The sequence below is a fragment of the Stenella coeruleoalba genome (assembly GCF_951394435.1).
Source record: "Stenella coeruleoalba genome assembly, chromosome: 6".
NCBI lineage: Eukaryota > Metazoa > Chordata > Mammalia > Artiodactyla > Delphinidae > Stenella > Stenella coeruleoalba.
In genome coordinates this window covers 61,953,363-61,972,355 of record NC_137151.1, presented here as the reverse complement: position 1 = coordinate 61,972,355, position 18,993 = coordinate 61,953,363, and the positions used below count along the sequence as shown (strand labels likewise).

General features: G+C 34.8%; 1 protein-coding gene across 1 annotated transcript in view; it reads right to left on the bottom strand.

Annotated features, from left to right (window-relative positions):
• The window catches only part of LOC307187651 (sodium channel protein type 2 subunit alpha), a 91,995-nt gene that overhangs the window by 6,520 nt on the left and 66,482 nt on the right, over window positions 1-18,993 (bottom strand). The window contains exons 19-25 of the mRNA XM_079924027.1: window positions 13,536-13,690; window positions 11,772-11,945; window positions 7,930-8,052; window positions 6,651-6,932; window positions 5,300-5,353; window positions 2,153-2,294; window positions 1,691-1,788 (exon numbers count right to left, since the gene is read on the bottom strand). Of these exons, the coding sequence (XP_079780153.1) occupies window positions 1,691-1,788; window positions 2,153-2,294; window positions 5,300-5,353; window positions 6,651-6,932; window positions 7,930-8,052; window positions 11,772-11,945; window positions 13,536-13,690 (1,028 nt within the window). The remainder of the gene's footprint in view (window positions 1-1,690; window positions 1,789-2,152; window positions 2,295-5,299; window positions 5,354-6,650; window positions 6,933-7,929; window positions 8,053-11,771; window positions 11,946-13,535; window positions 13,691-18,993) is intronic.

The window sequence follows — 18,993 nt, the reverse complement described above, 5'->3', positions numbered from 1 at the left end:
CCCTGTCCCTGTCCAGGTAAACCTATGTCATTTGATGTAATTAAACAGCCATTTAAAAATTTCTTTCTCAATCATTTATCTACATATATATGTTGCCTATTGATAAATCTCACTCCTTCACTGATTTACCTCTTCCTATAATGGTGAAGTGCCCAAGGCTTCATGCTCAGAACTTTTTGGGTCTTTTTTTTAAAATATATATTCTAATTATCTTTCAAAAATGAATCTAAGCTTCAGAGCTCAACTGAATTATGTCTGACAATGACAACTCTAAAATCTTTGTCTCATATTCATAAGACCTAATTTTTCCAAATGCCTTTATAAGACTTTGTTAGTGCAATCAGTAATTTCACAAAACATTAACTGTTTTACATTTTTCATTATCTACATAATGAAATGTAGATAATAATAATCCTCCCTCTTTTCCTATATTTTATAGCTGCCTCATCCCACTGAGTCTTCTTGTTGGCTCATTTATTTCCTATGTTCCAGTCCTACTGGCATGACCCCATATTGTGGACTCATCTTCTTGTCCAAGGCCCAGCACTATTTTGTCTCTAATATCTTCTCACGCCAGTCTCTAAAATTCTTTTTCTTCACATTACTATGCTGTTCACTTAACTATATTATATTTTCATTTGGCTTAATTAAGATCGATTTCTTCAGACTCATAGTGGTAACCTTGACTCATTTAACCCAGAAAACCTTGTGTTTACTACTCACTATTTCAAATATATCACTATTCTCCACTGCAATATTTATTTCCATGGCTTTGGAGTATATGTTTTTTTATATAGGGCATTACTCTGCTTTACTCCCCATCCATTCAAGTTGTATTATTTCTCAAAGAGTAGGCTCAAATTGTCCATTCCTAATGTTTTGTCCAATATAACTATCCACTTTCTTTGAGCTTTTGGCTAACTTACAAACAAAACATGGGCATGGCCAGTTTTAGCTTGGCCAGTTTTACATCGTCACTAATGGAGTCATAGAGTCATGATTCCTTGGGAACACTGGATTGCCTTGTACCATGTATACCTTGGGGGAGGACTTCTGAAACATAGAAAAACTCAGGAACTCTCCTGACAACAATTCCTTGAAGCAACCAAACAGAACCAGTAGCCATTGGCAAATATACAATTGGAATAGCCATGAAAAGTCTTAAAGAATGATGTCATCTGATTTAGGGGCAAGATGCTAGGAGGAAATAGATTTTTCTTAAAAACCAGGAAAAAACAAGAACTGTGACTTTTTCCATTAATGATTCCATTCAATCTGCAAAGTTGGACAGAATATGGGGCATATCCAAGAGGTACCAGTTATCCCAATTGGTCCCCACTGCACTCTGAGAACGTTCAATATTCCCACACTATGTATATATGAATATGTTTTCTTCTCTGCATTATTAGAAGCTCCTCAATGACATCAATCCTATGGAATAATATTGGCATATAAGTCTGAACATTATTATTAATATGTATTTTATGTCTGTATATAAAATATATTACATAATTTCTACATAGTATGTATATATAAATTACAAATACTTAGGCTATTTAGGCTAGCTAGTCACATTGCTAAGGCAAAAACTTTGTTTTGCAAATGCACAAAAATTAGTATCTAGCAATTTGGGCTGTAAAAGTGATAGATAGCGTAGCTTTTATTGATGATGAAAGTATGTTATTCTTACAGCAGGTCGAGGTATGGGCTTTTGTGGTTTCTTTGAACCCAGTTTTTTCATTGCATTGTAGTATTTCTTCTGTTCTTCTGTCATAAAAATGTCTTGACCTCCAAAGTAAAGAAATGAAAGAAAAACTTGTAAAAATCACGTTCTTTGCTAGCTACAAAATTCATCTTAGTAATTGTGTGAAAAATGGCTCCACATTCTATTCTAATGCTACTAATTAATATATGTATTTTAGAGATGTATATATTCAATGCATAAATTATGCCATATTAGTCAGATTTCTATACTGGAAATATCAGTACATGCTATCTGAATTATCAATCACTTAAAAACTCATAGATGATTAAGTCTCTCAAAACAATTTCTGAATTTTATATTCTTTTTGTTGACTGCATTTGGAGCCAAAAGGAAACGGTGTGATATGTTTAGTTCACATTTTAGAGCAAAGATGAAGTTTTAGTATACTTATCTTCTTTTTCTGTTGGTTGAAGTTATCTATGATGACACCAATGAAAAGATTCAGAGTAAAGAATGAACCAAAAATAATAAAGATGACAAAATAAAGATACATGTACAGATTGTCTTCATACTTGGGTTGTAATTCTACCTACAAAATATGAAAAATGATAACTATTAGACCTACTCCATGTTTCATAAAAAAGACATCAGTGAATTTTTGATTCTCAAAGCATGTCTCTATCACTGGAAATTTAAAAAAATTAAACAGATTTTATGAAACATCAAATCTAACACCTATTGAAGAGTCTCTAATAAGGTTCACTGACTTGAGAAAATGAAACAACTCATAGAAAAGTCTGAATAATTAAAATTAATTTCACCCAATAAATGCCTAGATTATGAATGCACTTGCAATGCAGTTTCAAGACCCCAATGGGGCATGCAAAGTGAGGATTTCCTCTTCCTACAGAAGAGGTGTTGTAGTCACACTGTTCTATGTTAAAAACTTTCAAATTTTACCCTCTCTGACTCAGCTTCTTCATCTGTAAAATGGAAAAATATAGAGCCTACTCCTCATATGGTAGTTGGGAAGGTTAAATGTTACTATTGTATATGAGAGGTGTTAGAACAGCACCCGGTCAATAGTAAAAGGTTAAGAGTAAAGGTTTGATTTCTAGTACATATTTCTGTTGATAGACTAGAATTATTACTGTACGTGTGGACATAGGTACATCAGTAGGACCTTTCCATTCTGAAAATGAGTCTATTGATTCATCCTATTCTGCAGGCCTTAGGCATTGTTTTTGTAACAATGATGCCCTCTCTCATCCAGAACAGTTCTGATGAAAAAAGTATGATGGCTGGTTTAAGCTTTGGCTGTAATCTGTAGTTCAGGTCTCACAGGACATTGTTCTAACCAACTCAGTTAACTAGTCACAGGTGACAATGAATGCAGGTAATGACCCATTGTGTCATGAAATCAATTTAGAGGGTAATGGCCAACATGGAATTTTTTTTCCTAATGAAATAGGGTAAAATAGAAAATATTGGAAATATTGTAAAACTGCCTATTCTTTGATAAGACTTCTATTTTATTTATGCATGTGTGTAGTGGACAGTGATATAAAATATTTTAAAATGTCTTAAAATTAAATACTATGTAAACACAAAAGTGCACAGTACATAAGTGTTAGATGTAATAAACTCTTTTAAAGTGAACTTTACAACCCAAGATGTCAGAAACCCTTGGTATATCCTTCCCAAACATAAATTCTACCATCCCTGCTAGAGGTAATCATTATCCTGACTTTTACAGTAATTATTTCCTTGCTTTTTCTCTAGAGTTAGAACCTAAGTATGCATTCTTGAACAATAAGGTTAGTTGTGTCTACATTTTGTCTAGTAGACACATTTGTTATAACAGTTACATTTTAAGATTCATCTGCATTATGTATACTGGATTCATATATCATTTTCAATACTGTTTAATATTCAATATTTGCCTATTTCTACTACTTTTGAGTTGTTTCCAGTTTTTCACTAATGAAAAAAAGTTATGCTCATTCTTATACATAGATTCTCCTATATATGTACATAAGTTTCTATAGAATATATTGCTAAAAATGGAATTGTGGGGTTAAAGAATATCTTGAACTTTAATGAATAATGTTGGTAATACTCAACTTTTTTAAAGGAATATTTATCCATTTCCCCCCAATCAGCATACTAGAGTTCTTGCTGCTGTGTATTCTTAGCAGCACTTGGTACTGTCAAACTTTTTAATATTGCCAATCAGGAAGGTTTGTAGGTAATATCTAATTTTGGTTTAAATTTGCATTTCTCTATTAACTAATGAGAGTAAGAGTGAATAACCTGTCATAATTATAGTGGCCAATTGGACTCCATCTTTTGTGAAGTGCTTGAATGCTGAGGGGTTACATAGCAGATAGTGTATGCTAGGTTATTAAGGAAGAAACTGAAAGCAAGTTGTGTGTTATGTAGGTTATTGATAAGAAAGGTGGAGAGAATTTTAAATGAATTAATCAAATAGGTAGGAAACCACTGCAAAAAATAAGGTAATGTAAGAAAGCCAGCACAGTGAGTGGTAATACATAATAAATTGTAACTATTATTCAAAAAAACCCATAACTGGGATTCCTGACAGTAATAGATACAATGCAGGGTGTTAAGCGCTTTCATTCTTTTTTTTTTTTTTTAAATAAGGTGAAAAAAAATCAGGAATTCTTTCTAAGTTACCACCTGGTTTTTGGTGTCAGGGATATAATATTTTGAGCTTAATTACTATACTCTGGCAATATATCAGAAGCCAATCTCTTTTTCAAAATGTGATTTCCTCCCTTATTGTTAGTGAGAAATTAATGGAGATTATACAAAAAATTTCAAAAGTGCTGATGTGTATAAGGTAGATTATGAAAGCCCCTTTTTCTACCACAAAAATCTCACTTCCCAGAGAGAAACACCATTAGGATTTTTTTTTTTTTTTTTTTTTTTTTTTTTTTTTTTTTTTTTTTGCGGTACGCAGGCCTCTCACATTGCGAAGCACAGACTCCGGATGCGCAGGCTCAGCAGCCATGGCTCACGGGCCCAGCCGCTCCGCGGCATGTGGGATCTTCCCAGACTGGGGCACAAACCCATGTCCCCTGCATCAGCAGGCGGACTCTCAACCACTGCGCCACCAGGGAAGCCCAGGATTTTTTTTATATGTTTATTTTGCTTTCTGTTTGCTTTTTTCACCACTAGTCAGATCCTTCCTATCAGAGGAAAGATCAAAAGCTGGAAGAAAACTGTGACAGATGAAGAAAGTGCCTGTGCAGGCTTTTAATTCATGGCCAGAACTATCAGAACCAAAAATAAGATGTCTCATTTTACAAATAGAGTCAACAAATTTTTAAGTGCCAGGCACCATGCTAGCTACTAGGAAAGATATGTTAAAAGATTCACAGTGAGTAGAGAAATACATTTAAATCAAATTTTGGAAAGTGTAATATAAGGTTGAATATTTTATTTTTCTAATATAGATGTAATCTATAAATTTACCTATGATTTCACTTTATTGACAATATCACTAAATAACAACACTTCAGAAATATTCACTGGATCAAATTAAACAATTTTCTCTCTAAACAGACTTACATTTCGTGAATCAACAGCTGCATACATGATATCCATCCATCCCTTAAATGTGGCCTGTAAAAAAAGTCACATCATTTAATTTTTTCCCTCACAAATTATAATTCTAAAAAGAGATTAAATATCAGATTGATTGACCAAGATTCATTCAAAACGGGTATATAAAATAGTTTTGAATTAATATTTAAACTCTTTGGGCAAAGTTTTATAACATATGCATTGAAAACTCTTCCTTTGCATTCTTCTATAACATCTTTTTATGCAACTTTAACATCTATAATGAAATCATGATGGATTACAACTATATGCTATCATAAAAGCAATTATCAATAACTTTTGACTCTGCTGTATCTAAAGAATATAACATGAAATAATTTCACGTATATAGTACTACCTTCAGACAAATGAAAACATATGCTGTGTTGTTTGATCTTAATGCTTTCTTTTCTGCTCATCCCTTTCTAAGTGGTATTATCACTAACCATCAATCATGATGGTTTGTTCTTGAAACTCTCCTCAGTATTGCTAAATATACTATTTTGAGGCAGTTATTCTATAAAAAGCAGCATTATAATCTGAAGCAAACATTATATTTAATTGCAATTTACTTTTTAAAATATTTTGGTTTTGTGTGTTTGTGTGGGCATAGTAATCCTGAAGACAAGTCTTGTACATTTTTTTTCAGTTCCTTAGTGCTACAGGACCCTGCAATATTTACCTAGTGTTGGGTATTGTGTAGGTGGATCATCTCAGGGAGCATGTGGACATGACTTAGAGTGGTCAGTTGAGAAGTTGAATGGATTTTTATGAAATTATAGCAGACATAGTAGACTTGATAGGAAGGTTTTCATTTGCAAGAGAGCAATCTCCCTATCTGAAAGCATTCAAGCAGCAGGAAGGAAGAGGGGAATCAAGGTAGAGTTCGTGTGAGGGTACATTTGGTTACGGTGTTGGTGAAGGTTGGGCGGGTGGAGACTTGGCGAGGGTTTAGAGACTGTCTGGTACCTGAGAAGGAGGACAGAAATCTACCACGCCTCTCCCCACCACCTTTCCAACCCCACCCTCAGGCCACTGCCTCTACTTTGCTCAGATTAGGGATGGGGGAAAACAGTAGGAACCTACACAGAAATCTCAGTAACAAAGACCTGTGCTGGGAACCTAAGGCTTAGTCTGAGAGACTATAAACTTTGTAGAGCTGTCCAGTTTTCAACATGGCACAGAAAAGACAGTTCGGCCATGACTGAGGAAGAATCTAGGCAAATGGGCTTGAGGAAGTATGTATTTGCAAACACTGAGAAGAATTTTGGACTCCTTTTCATAATACATCACAGTGAATAATAAGGTGGTTACTTACTACTTGAAGTAGAGAAAGATACCCGAGTCCCACATTATCAAAATTGACTTTCACGTTCTTCCACCGGGCAGTTTGGTTGCTCTCTATGAGGGCCTTACACTCACTGTAGTTGTTGACCACGCTGACATCAAACATTTCTCCAGTGGTGTAGTTAATACAGTGATAAAACTTGCCAGCAAAAAGATTCACTCCCATGATACTGAATATTAACCAAAAGATCAGACAAACCAGAAGTACATTCATTATGGATGGAATGGCTCCTAAAAGAGCATTGACAACAACCTGGCACAGAAATGAGATGGAAAAAGAAGTGAAGAGAGTCAGATCTATGGAAGGACTAGGAATTTAGGTCATTATATATGCAAACTTGATATAGAAAATATGAAAATCATTCTAGTACTGAAAGTTTGATTCTCTTTTTAAAAAATTAAAACAGCTACTTCAAAAACAGTAGATTTTAAATTGGTAAAGTGAAAAGAATTTAAGAGCTAGCCATTCCTTTCTATGCAATCATGTGCATACAAACATAGGAGCACACACACCTACACACATCATCTGCTTCTGGTTGTTTTTGCAACATTCAGAGAAAGTCCTAAGTAACTATTTTAAAATATCACAAAAAAAAGCATCTAAAAGTTCTTTTTTGAATAGCTAAATGTAGGGAGACAGGGCATCACCATTTCCTCAGTGCTGAGGGTATGTGGTCTCAGGTTTTGTGCCCCAGGGGATGACAAACGGCAGCACAAATTCCTCTGAGTTCTTTTGTACCACCTTTCTAAATGAGTGTTAGATTTCCACAGCTGACCTACTTTTTAGCCATCTCAGCCTTCGTTTGAAAGCTAAAAGGCCAGATTTGAACTTTAAAAGGCTCAAGATACATCATATGGAACAGGGAAGAAAAATGATGAGGAACGATGTGGTGGTTTCAAATTACAGTGAGTGGGATTTTGTGCACGTTTATAAATGGAAGGAATATAACTAATCTTGACTCACATCAGAAGCCTATACAACATGCTAGAAATTTCCCACAGAGTGAACAAATCTAATTAGAAGCAATCTAATTGTTTCTAATTAGAAGCAACCATTCAGGCATTATGTTCTGTGAGTGCCTCCAACAATGTCAAGTTTATGGATGTCTGGCAAATATTACTGATTGATTGGCTATGTGAGTCTGAATGTAGAAGACACAAATTCAGCATGGATTTGTCATGTCTAAGGTTCAAAGCAGCAGTTTGTTCTCAATTCTAATTCCAACAAATTCTAAAGCATTTGGTCTTACCCTCATTCCTTCAAACCGGGATAAGGCTCTCAATGGCCTCAGAGCTCTTAGTGTTCTGAGGGATTTGATGGCACCAAGTTCTGAGTAACCCAAAGCATTTGCAGTTAAGCTAACCAATGAGACCTATACAGAAAAAGCAACACAGTTTTCTCATTTACAAATAAAAATGCTTATACAATTCAACCTTGCTCTATGTAATAAACCAGTAGTTCTCAAACTTTAGTATCAGAATCACCTGGACAGCTTGCTGTAAACACAAATCGCTGGCCAAGGTTTGAGGTAGGGCCTGAGAATTTGCATTTCTTCGAGTTCCCAGGTGAGGCTAATGATACTGGCCTGTGAGCCACACTTTGAAAACCACTGCTATAAACTTATGAAAAAGAAGAAGCTATATGTGTTTTTTTTCAAGATTCTTGACAAGAAAATTTTTAAAAATTAAATGTAAAGCAAGAAAAAGAATGACACCGAAATGAAATTTTCATCTATAGATCTGTAAAACTTTATCATTCCTCATATTACTGAGCAGACCTGAAAGAGAAATTAAAACTTAGTACAAGTATGCAAGTAAACTACGCAAACCACTATTGACTCTGAATATAAACACATTCAGAAAGATCTAGGTTTCTAAACAGTGGCTTAGTCTTCCTGTAAATGTCAGTGTGAGGGCATAAGATCATTAATTAGGGAAAATTAAAATAATTCATTAAAAAAATGTTGAGATTTTAGTATAACTAATTAGAAATTGTCAGAAAAATGTTTTCTTTAGTCATTTACACAGATGACAAATGCAGTTGATAGAAGTTCTAAAATCTCAGCTAAAAAGGAAAAGAACAACTGCCATAGGTGGCACAGAAATGTCTGATTTCCTTTGAAAATACATAGAAAACTCATTAAAGCCATATAAACTAAAAAAAGATATTTTCTCCTAAAGTGCACCTGAATTTCAAAAGTAGAAAACTGAAAACAGATGTGTAATATAGGTTTTAAGAATATGGTGTTAGTGTATATTTAAAAAATACACTTTTTAAGAAAAATAAGTGAAGCACAGAGAAAATTTTTACAACAAAACTTGACTTATTCGAACTAATTTTGCACATGTCCTCTGAGATAGAAAAACCTTTAAATTTAGAAAAAATTAATCTATAAAAATTTCTGAGGTGGTTTTTATATTTTTCCTAAAATCTAAACTTTTAGACTTTGTAAGTCTCCTCTTCACAGATAACTGAAAAATAGTTACTGAATTATCATTTGTTGTGAAGATCTTCTACATATAAAACAAGAGGACCTATAGTACTTTATCTTCTCTAAAGACAAAATGAAAAAGAGATAGGCATAAATTAAAGGAGGAAAGATAAAAGTTAGACATAAGAAAAAAAATTCTGAACCGGGGCAGTATTTATTGGCTAAAGAAGTAGTAAAATATTCAAATTTACATGTCTTGTGTAGCTGAATATGAAAAGGAGATACCTGTAGACCCTCTTCTCTTTTTTTTTTTTTTTTGCGGTACGCGGGCCTCTCACTGTTGTGGCCTCTCCCATTGTGGAGCACAGGCTCTGGATGCGCAGGCTCAGCGGCCATGGCTCACGGGCCTAGCCGCTCCGCAGCATGTGGAATCCTCCCCGACTGGGGCACGAACCCGTGTCCCCTGCATCGGCAGGCGGACTCTCAACCACTGCGCCACCTGGGAAGCTCCCTCTTCTCTTTTTGATCTTTATTGGTCTTTGGCCTGTAAATAGTAATCTCCTTCTATTCCATCACTGACACCTCCACCAAATTTCTCTCCCTGAAAGAGCGAGCTTTTCTTGTCACTTTCCATAGACAATTCTTTAGTGGCTTCATTACTAAATCATAAATCTAAATCTCTTTGTATGGCATCTCAGGTCCTTCAACCTCTTCTCCAACTTACCTTTCTTACCTTATCATCCAATTACAGAACGCTTTCCCTCACTTGTTTTGTGAACAAGCCCTGCTTGGCATGCATCAGTGTCTTTAAGACTTTGGTGTCCTTCCCCTCATCTGTACCTGCTGACATGTCATCCCTCAAAAGCCAGCTCACACTGCCCTGGCCTCATGAAGCCTTTGCTCCTTCCTCAGTGAAGCAGATAGCACTTTTAATATAGATGTCATCTTCTCGCTGTATACTATCTGTCCTCACTAGTTGTCTGTAAGCTCCCATAGGCCCAGAAAAATGGCATTCATATTTGTCTCTTCCATAACAAAATAGATGCTCAATAAATATATTTGACATAAAGCAAAGTATGGATTAGTTTAATGCATTATCATAATAGTTTTCTTAAATCTAAGAAGGTAAATATCAGGGTATGCTAGGTAATATGAGTAGCAGCTTATAGACTTCAACTAGATTTCTCTTAAGAATTTCTTCATATTTAGGTAGTGTTGACTTAATGCCTTTATTATCACATAGATATATTAAATGCCAGATATTATTATTAAAAATCATAACCACATACAGAAAATAAAGAAAAGTATCATCCATAATCTCATTATACAAATAAATAACTGGTACTGTCTTGGTATATTTTTCCTTTGTTTGTAATGTCCACACAGATGTGGTTTTAAGTATTAGTTATTGTCTTATTTCATTGCCAGTAAACTTTTGATATAATTCTTCATGTAGCTCTATATGTTATTTAAGAATAGATTTGCTTTAGGCAGATTCAAGGGAAAAAATATATTTTTGTCTCTTAAATTCAAAGAATTCTCTTTGTCTCTTACAAATTTTTTCCTCTGTTTGGTGATCAGAAAACTCCTACTAAATTAAAAGTTGATATATTTTTCACCTGAAGTTGTAAAAAATAATTTTCTCCATGAAAGGGTCCGTTTTTTTCTTTGCTAGCAACATATGTAAATTTTATATTTCAAAATACATCTTTAATTGCCAAGGAATTATTATAATCAACAGAATATTATCTGTAAAGTACACTACTTAACACATTGTGCTTTCCTGAAAATTCCAGAGCCCTCCTCCTCCCTTAGCTCTGAGCATCACCCATCCCCTCCCCGCAGGTGTTCTGTCCCCTATTCTCACTGGCTCGCCTAGTCTTTTCTAGACAAAAGGCCTTTAAGTTCCTTTCTAGTCTTTCAAAATGGACTATTAATTTAAAAGGAGTTTAAGAAGTAAATCTCCAAAACTAAATGAAAGTGATTTAAATTTTTTTTTTTTAGTTAAGATATTATATGCATTAAAAAAGGTGAGATCTTCCTCAGAATTTTCCCTCAAAAATCAGGGAATAACCTCATATTCATATTTTTAAAGCTTCATATTCTGATACTGCATCTTTATTTTCAACACCATCGTGGTTTCACTAAACTTTTAAATAATTGGTCCAATAGCCAATCTGTTTCTGCCATCATACAAATCAAGAAGTGTCTCTTGCTATTTGGACTTTCAAATTTTTTGGAATTAGTAATCCACCTGTGGGACAAACACTTTGCAACAGGCTCTGGTGATGATGAATATAGTAACATCAAAGATGCCCTTGAAGAATTTAAATACAGTTATTGTATGAAATGTGAGAGTGATAAAAGCAAAACTTCTATGGTAATATATTATTTTGTATAACTTGGAATCTTAAATATTAATTTAAACTAAATCAATACATACAATAAGTTCCATTTGACTGTTTCATCTCTGAAAGTATATACATTTAAACCAGCAAAAAAATTGTTTTGGGGCATTTTCTTATTGGGAAGATGGGAACCATCATTTATATTTGGGGCCATGCAGTACTTACTGAGTGCCTTTTATATGCCAGGCACCATTGCTAGCACATATCATTCACATGCCAACAGAATGAATCAAGAATGTGCAGAATACTCACATCGACAATCAGGAAATCTAGCCAGCACCAGGCATTGGTAAAATACACTTGAAAGCCGTATGCAACCCACTTGAGAAGCATTTCCAGGATGAATATATAAGTGAAAACTTTGTCAGCATATTCTAACATGGTCTTAATGGTTTTTCGCTGTTCAATATATATATCTTCAAAGGCCTGTAAGTGAAAAAGCTTCACTGAATTTCATTTTCATAAACTGTCTCTAATTGGTATTTTATTAGAGAAAAACATGCTGCAAGCCTGTTCTCAGGTGCTTAAGGGTGGAACACTTTGTGCTTCCCAGAGCTGCACTTTGCTTTATAGTTATCTATATGCAAATGACTGTTGACTGAGCATTTATCAACCAATTAATTCAAATAATTTTTAAATTTTGGTATCAGGGTACCCCAAAAGAGCTTAAAATTTTTGAGACATTGCCAGCTGCTTCTCTCTACAGCAGGAGGCAGAAAATCATCTGCAAGCAGATCTGCTTTGTTCAGTGCAGAGTTGTGGACTGTAGCCTTTCAGTAATGCAAATGTAAGGCAAGGAGCCCCCTTAGCCTGGGAAAGGGGAATGGATTATGATCTCTAGCTTTCTCCTCTATCTCTCTTGCTCAATCTGGGCATGTGTGTGGTGTATATCTAGAACCTCCTTATTTTGCAGAGCTCTTTGGAAAGGGAGGGGGAATTCATTTGCCGGAGTCCCTAGGCCTTCTGGAATGAAAAGAGCATTTATCTAATTCAGTCCTCTTACAAGAAAAACTATCAGGGTAACCTGGTGGTCTGGATCAAGAAGAAAGGAGAATTTTACTTTTTTTTTGGAGAAAAGGGGGATCTGGGCTTGTAAGTGGGGCTCAATACAAGGGCCTAAATGCTTTTCAACTCTATCTATAGCTGAAGCTAGAAGCCCCTCAGAAGCCAGCCTTTGTGCATGTTGGTGCATTTTGGTGATCTCTGACTGGGTGTAATTGATAACAGTGAGCTGCTACAGCAAGGGCACTAGTCACCGACAAGATGTCACAGTTCCCTCTCTACTTGGCATTAAAACACAGAGCTGACCTTCTTTGCTCCAAGTACATGACAGGCTGCAGAATCCTTAATCAAATCAGAGGTGGGCTTTGAGGCCTCCAGATATAATGCCATGATCCTCCTACTAAAATCAACTCACCAAACACTAGCAACTAATAGAAAAATAAACAAATAAAAGAAAGGTAACCACATTTACATTAACAAATGGAAAACGGGACACACTGTTTTCATTATATTAATCAATATTTTGACCAAATTGACCATTCTGTGGAATGAAATCAGATATAAAATAAGTTTGTAATGCTTTCACTTTGCTACTCATTGGTAATTAAGTTAGTTTACTATTTGCCATTCAATGCGATTGGCACTAGTGAATCAGCATGAACAAGACAGGTGGGTTTTATGTAGCAATGGAGCTTATGTTAAACAGTTTGATATTTAGCTGATAATCCCATATCATGTCTACATACTCATTCTTAACAGGAACTGGTTCTGATGACTAAAAAAAAGATCCTTCCTTAAATATTCACAAAAAATCATACTGATCTAAATTTGATTCAGTTTGAGGCCTATTCCAGAACAATGAAAATTGCTCTTTAAGTACTGTGCTAAAAATGTCATACAATGTCTCTCATATTCACAAACACCTTGCTGTAAAAACATGTAAGAGGAGGTTCATTAAGGGGAAAGGTGAAGGATTTCAGGTAAAAGTAAAAGAGCAAATCATATTTCACCTACCAGTGCCCCACTGCTGAGTAGAATCATGAAGACAATGAAGGTTTCAAACCAGTTATGCTCCACTATCTTATAGCAAGTTTTTCTCAAGTTCCACCAGAGTTTCCCTTTGCCTTCTTCTATGCTTATCTGACAACACTTAAACTTCCGCACACAGTCTAAAATATGTCAAAGTAAATGAAGAAAAAAATTACTCTTTGATTATGTATATTTGTGCTGGTGTGAGATTCATCTACATTATTACCTGATATATTGTAAATAACTAGTTGTTAATATGGCTTTCACTTGTAGAAATAGAAATCATCTATACTTTTTTTACTCATTCATTCAACATTTTTTAGTGTTTATGGGACTATTATAATGAATTATATTGCATTATAAAAACATATTATAGAACAACAGAAAGAAGTAAAATCACCAAAAGTTGATATTTCCATCCTATCCTTATCCTATGAGTATGATTCCACTCATATACAGACTTTATATATATTTGATTTCTAATTAGTTAACTTAATGGTATAATATAAACATTTCCCTTTTTGTTACAAGTAAATAGAATTTTGAAAGGTTTCACATGCTTCTCTAAATAAGATTACCAGACATAAACAAAATTTATATAAAGATTCCACTATTATTGAATATTTTTTTGTATTTTATTTATTTTTTTATACAGTAGGTTCTTACTAGTTATCCATTTTGTACATATTAGTGTACATATGTCAATCCCAGTCTCCCAAGTCATCACACCACCTATTATTGAATATTTATGTTTCTTTAACTCTAGCTATTATCAGCAATAATGTAATAGACACCTTTGCAGTCTACTATATCAAAGGCTTGTCAACAAATATTTATTGAATAACTGTTTATTCAAGGAATTATATTGGACAAATTATAAAACTAGAATGTGTGAAACACAGCCTTGTTCTGAAAAGAATGTGTATTTTGAGTAGGGGAGATTTGCCCACAGATATTACAGTTATAGAAAGCAAAATAGGTATTGTGAGAGTTTACTAGCAGATTAATTTCTAATACTGCGCTCACTTTGGCAACACATATAAAACACTGGAATGATACAGAGAAGATTAGCATGGCCCCTGCACAAGGATGACAGGCAAATTCATGAAGTGTTCCATATTTTTTACAAGGGAATCCCCATAAGGTTAACAGCTGATCTTTCAGCAGAAACTCTGCAAGCCAGAAGGGAGTGGCAGGACATATTGAAAGTGATGAAAAGGAAAAACATACAACCAAGATTACTCTACCCAGCAAGGATATCATTCAGATTCAACGGAGAAATTAAAACCGTTAGAGACAAGCAAAAGCTAAGAGAATTCAGCACCATGACACCAGCTTTACAACAAATGCTAAAGGAACTTCTCTAGGCAAGAAACACAAGAGAAGGATAAGACCTACAATAATAAACCCCCAAAATTAAGAAAATGGTAATAGGAACATACATATTGATAATTACCTTAAATGTAAATGGATTAAATGCTCCCACCAAAAGACACAGACTGGCTGAATGGATACAAAAATAAAACCCGTATATATGCTGTCTACAAGAGACCCACCTCAGACCTAGGGACACATACAGACTGAAAGTGAGGGGATGGAAAAAGATATTCCATGCAAATGGAAATCAAAAGAAAGCTGGAGTAGTAATTCTCATATTAGACAAAATACACTTTAAAACAAAGACTATTACAAGAGACAAAGAAGGACACTACATAATGATCAAGGGATCAATCCAAGAAGAAGATATAACAATTGAAAATATTTATGCACCCAACATAGGAGCACCTCAATACATAAGGCAAATACTAACAGCCATAAGAAGGGACATCGGCAGTAACACAATCATAGTAGGGGACTTTAACACCCCACTTTCACCTATGGACAGATCATCCAAAATGAAAATAAATAAGGAAACACAAGCTTTAAATGATACATTAAACAAGATGGACTTAATTGATATTTATAGGACATTCCATCAAAAATCAACAGAATACACTTTCTTTTCAAGTGCTTATGGAACATTCTTCAGGATAGATCATATCTTGGGTCACAAATCAAGCCTTGGTAAATTTAAGAAAACTGAAATCTTATCAAGTATCTTTTCCGACCACAACGCTATGAGACTAGATATCAGTCACTGGAAAAAATCTGTAAAAAATACAAACACATGGAGGCTAAACAATATGCTACTAAATAACCAAGAGATCACTGAAGAAATCAAAGGGGAAATAAAAAAATACCTAGAAACAAATCACAATGAAAACCCGATGACCCAAAATCTATGGGATGCAGCAAAAGAAGTTCTAAGAGGAAGTTTATAGCAATACGATCCTACCTCAAGAAACAAGAAAAATCTCAAATAAACAACCTAACCTTACACCTAAAGCAATTAGACAAAGAAGAACAAAAAACCCCAAAGTTAGCACAAGGAAAGAAATCGTAAAGATCAGATCAGAAATAAATGAAAAAGAAATGAAGGAAACGATAGCAAAGATCAATAAAACTCAAGGATGGTTCCTTGAGAAGATAAACAAAATCAACAAACCATTAGCCAGAATCATCAAGAATAAAAGGGAGAAGACTCAATAGAATTAGAAATGAAAAAGAAGTAACAACTGACACTGCAGAAATACAAAGGATCATGAGAGATTACTACAAGCAACTATATGCCAATAAAATGGACAACCTGGAAGAACTGGACAAATTCTTAGAAAAGCACAACATTCTGAGACTGAAACAGGAAGAAGCAGAAAATATAAACAGACAAATCACAAGCACTGAAACTGAAACTGTGATTAAAAATCTTCCAACAAACAAAAGCCCAGGACCAGATGGCTTCAGAGGCGAATTCTATCAAACATTAAGAGAAGAGCTAACACGTATCCTTCTCAAACTCTTCCAAAATATAGCAGAGGGAGGAACACTCCCAAACACATTCTACAAGGCCAGCATCACCCTGATACCGAAACCAGATAAAGATGTCACAAAGAAAGAAAACTACAGGCCAATACCACTGGTGAATATAGATGCAAAAATCCTCAATAAAATACTAGCAAACAGACTCCAACAGCACATTAAAAGGATCATACAACATGATCAAGTGGGGTTTATCCCAGGAATGCAAGGATTCCTCAATATACACTAATCAATCAATGTGATAAACCATATTAACGAATTGAATGAGAAAAACCACATGATCATCTCAATAGATGCAGAAAAAGCTTTTGACAAAATTCAACACCCATTTATGACAAAAACCCTCCAGAAAGTAGGCATAGAGGGAACTTACCTCAACATAATAAAGGCCATATATGACAAACCCACAGCCAACATCGTTCTCAATGGTGAAAAGCTGAAACCATTTCCACTAAGATCAGGAACAAGACAAGGTTGCCCACTCTCACCACTGTTATTCAACATAGTTTTGGAAGTTTTCAAACAGCAATCAGAGAGGAAAAAGAAATAAAAGGAATCCAAAACGTTAAAGAAGAAGTAAAACTGTCCCTGTTTGCAGATGACATGATCCCATACATAGAGAATCCTAAACATGCTACCAGAAAACTACTAGAGCGAATCAATGAATTTGGTAAAGTAGCAGGATACAAAATTAATGCACAGAAATCTCTTGCATTCCTATACACTAATGATGAAAAATCTGAAAGAGAGATTATGGAAACACTTGCATTTACCATTGCAACAAAAAGAATAAAATACCTAGGAATAAACCTACCTAAGGAGACAAAAGACCTGTATGTAGGAAACTATAAGACGCTGATGAAAGAAAATAAAGATGATACAAATAGATGGAGAGATATACCATGTTCTTGGATTGGAAGAATCAATATTGTGAAAATGACTATTCTACCCAAAGCAATCTACAGATTCAATGCAATCCCTATCACACTACCAATGGCATTTTCCACAGAACTAGAACAAAAAGTTTCACAATTTGTATGGGAAAACAAAAGACCCCAAATAGCAAAAGCAATCTTATGAAAGAAAAACAGAGCTGGAGGAATCAGGTTCCCTGACTTCAAACTATACTACAAAGCTACAATAATCAAGACAGTATGGTACTGGCGAAAAAAAACCCCAGAAATATAGATAAATGGAACAGGATAGAAAGCCCAGAAATTAACCCATGCACATATGGTCACCTTACCTTTGATAAAGGAGGCAAGAATATACAATGGAGAAACAACAGCCTCTTCAATAAGTGGTGCTGGGAAAACTGGACAGCTACATGTCAAAGAATGAAATTAGAACACTTCCTAACACCATGTGCAAAAATAAACTCAAAATGGATTAAAGACCTAAATCTAAGGCCAGACACTATAAAACTCTTAGAGGAAAACATAGGCAGAACACTCTATGACATAAATCACAGCAAGATCCTTTTTGACCTACCTCCTAGAGAAATGGAAATAAAAACAAAAATAATCAAATGGGACCTAATGAAACTTAAAAGCTTTTGCACAGCAAAGGAAACCATAAACAAGACAAAAAAACAACCCTCAGAATGGGAGAAGATATTTGCAAATGAATCAATGGAAAAAGGATTAATCTCCAAAATATATAAACAGCTCATGCAGCTCAATATCAAAAAAACAAACAATCCAATCCAAAAATGGGCAGAAGACCTAAATAGACATTTCTCCAAAGAAGATATACAGATTGTCAACCAACACATGAAAGGATGCTCAACATCAGTAATCATTAGAGAAATGCAAATCAAAACTTCAATAAGGTATCACCTCACACTGGTCAGAATGACCATCATCAAAAAATCTACAAACAATAAATTCTGGAGAGGGTATGGAGAAAAGGGAACACTCCTGCACTGTTGGTAGGAATGTAAATTGATACAGCCACTATGGAGAACAGTATGGAGGGTCCTTAAATAACTAAAAATAGAACTACCATACAACCCAGCAATCCCACTACTGGGCATATACCCTGAGAAAACCATAATTCAAAAAAAGTCATGTACCACAATGTTCATCGCATCTCTATTTACAATAGCCAGGATATGGAAGCAACCTAAGTGTCCATCGACAGATGAATGGGTAAAGAAGATGTGGCACATATATATATAATGGAATATTACTCAGCCATAAAAAGAAACGAAATTGAGTTATTTGTAGTGAGGTGGACAGACCTAGAATCTGTCATACACAGTGAAGTAACTCAGAAAGAGAAAAACAAATACTGTATTGTAACATATATATAGAGAGAGTCTAAAACAAAAAAAAGTTCTGAAGAACTTAGGGGCAGGACGGGAATAAAGATGCACATGTAGAGAACAGACTTGAGGACACGGGGAGGGGGAAGGGTTAGCTGGGATGAAGTAAGAGAATGGCATGGACATATATACACTACCAAATGTAAAACAGACAGCTAGTGGGGAGAAGATGCATAGCGCAGGGAGCTCAGTTTGGTGCTT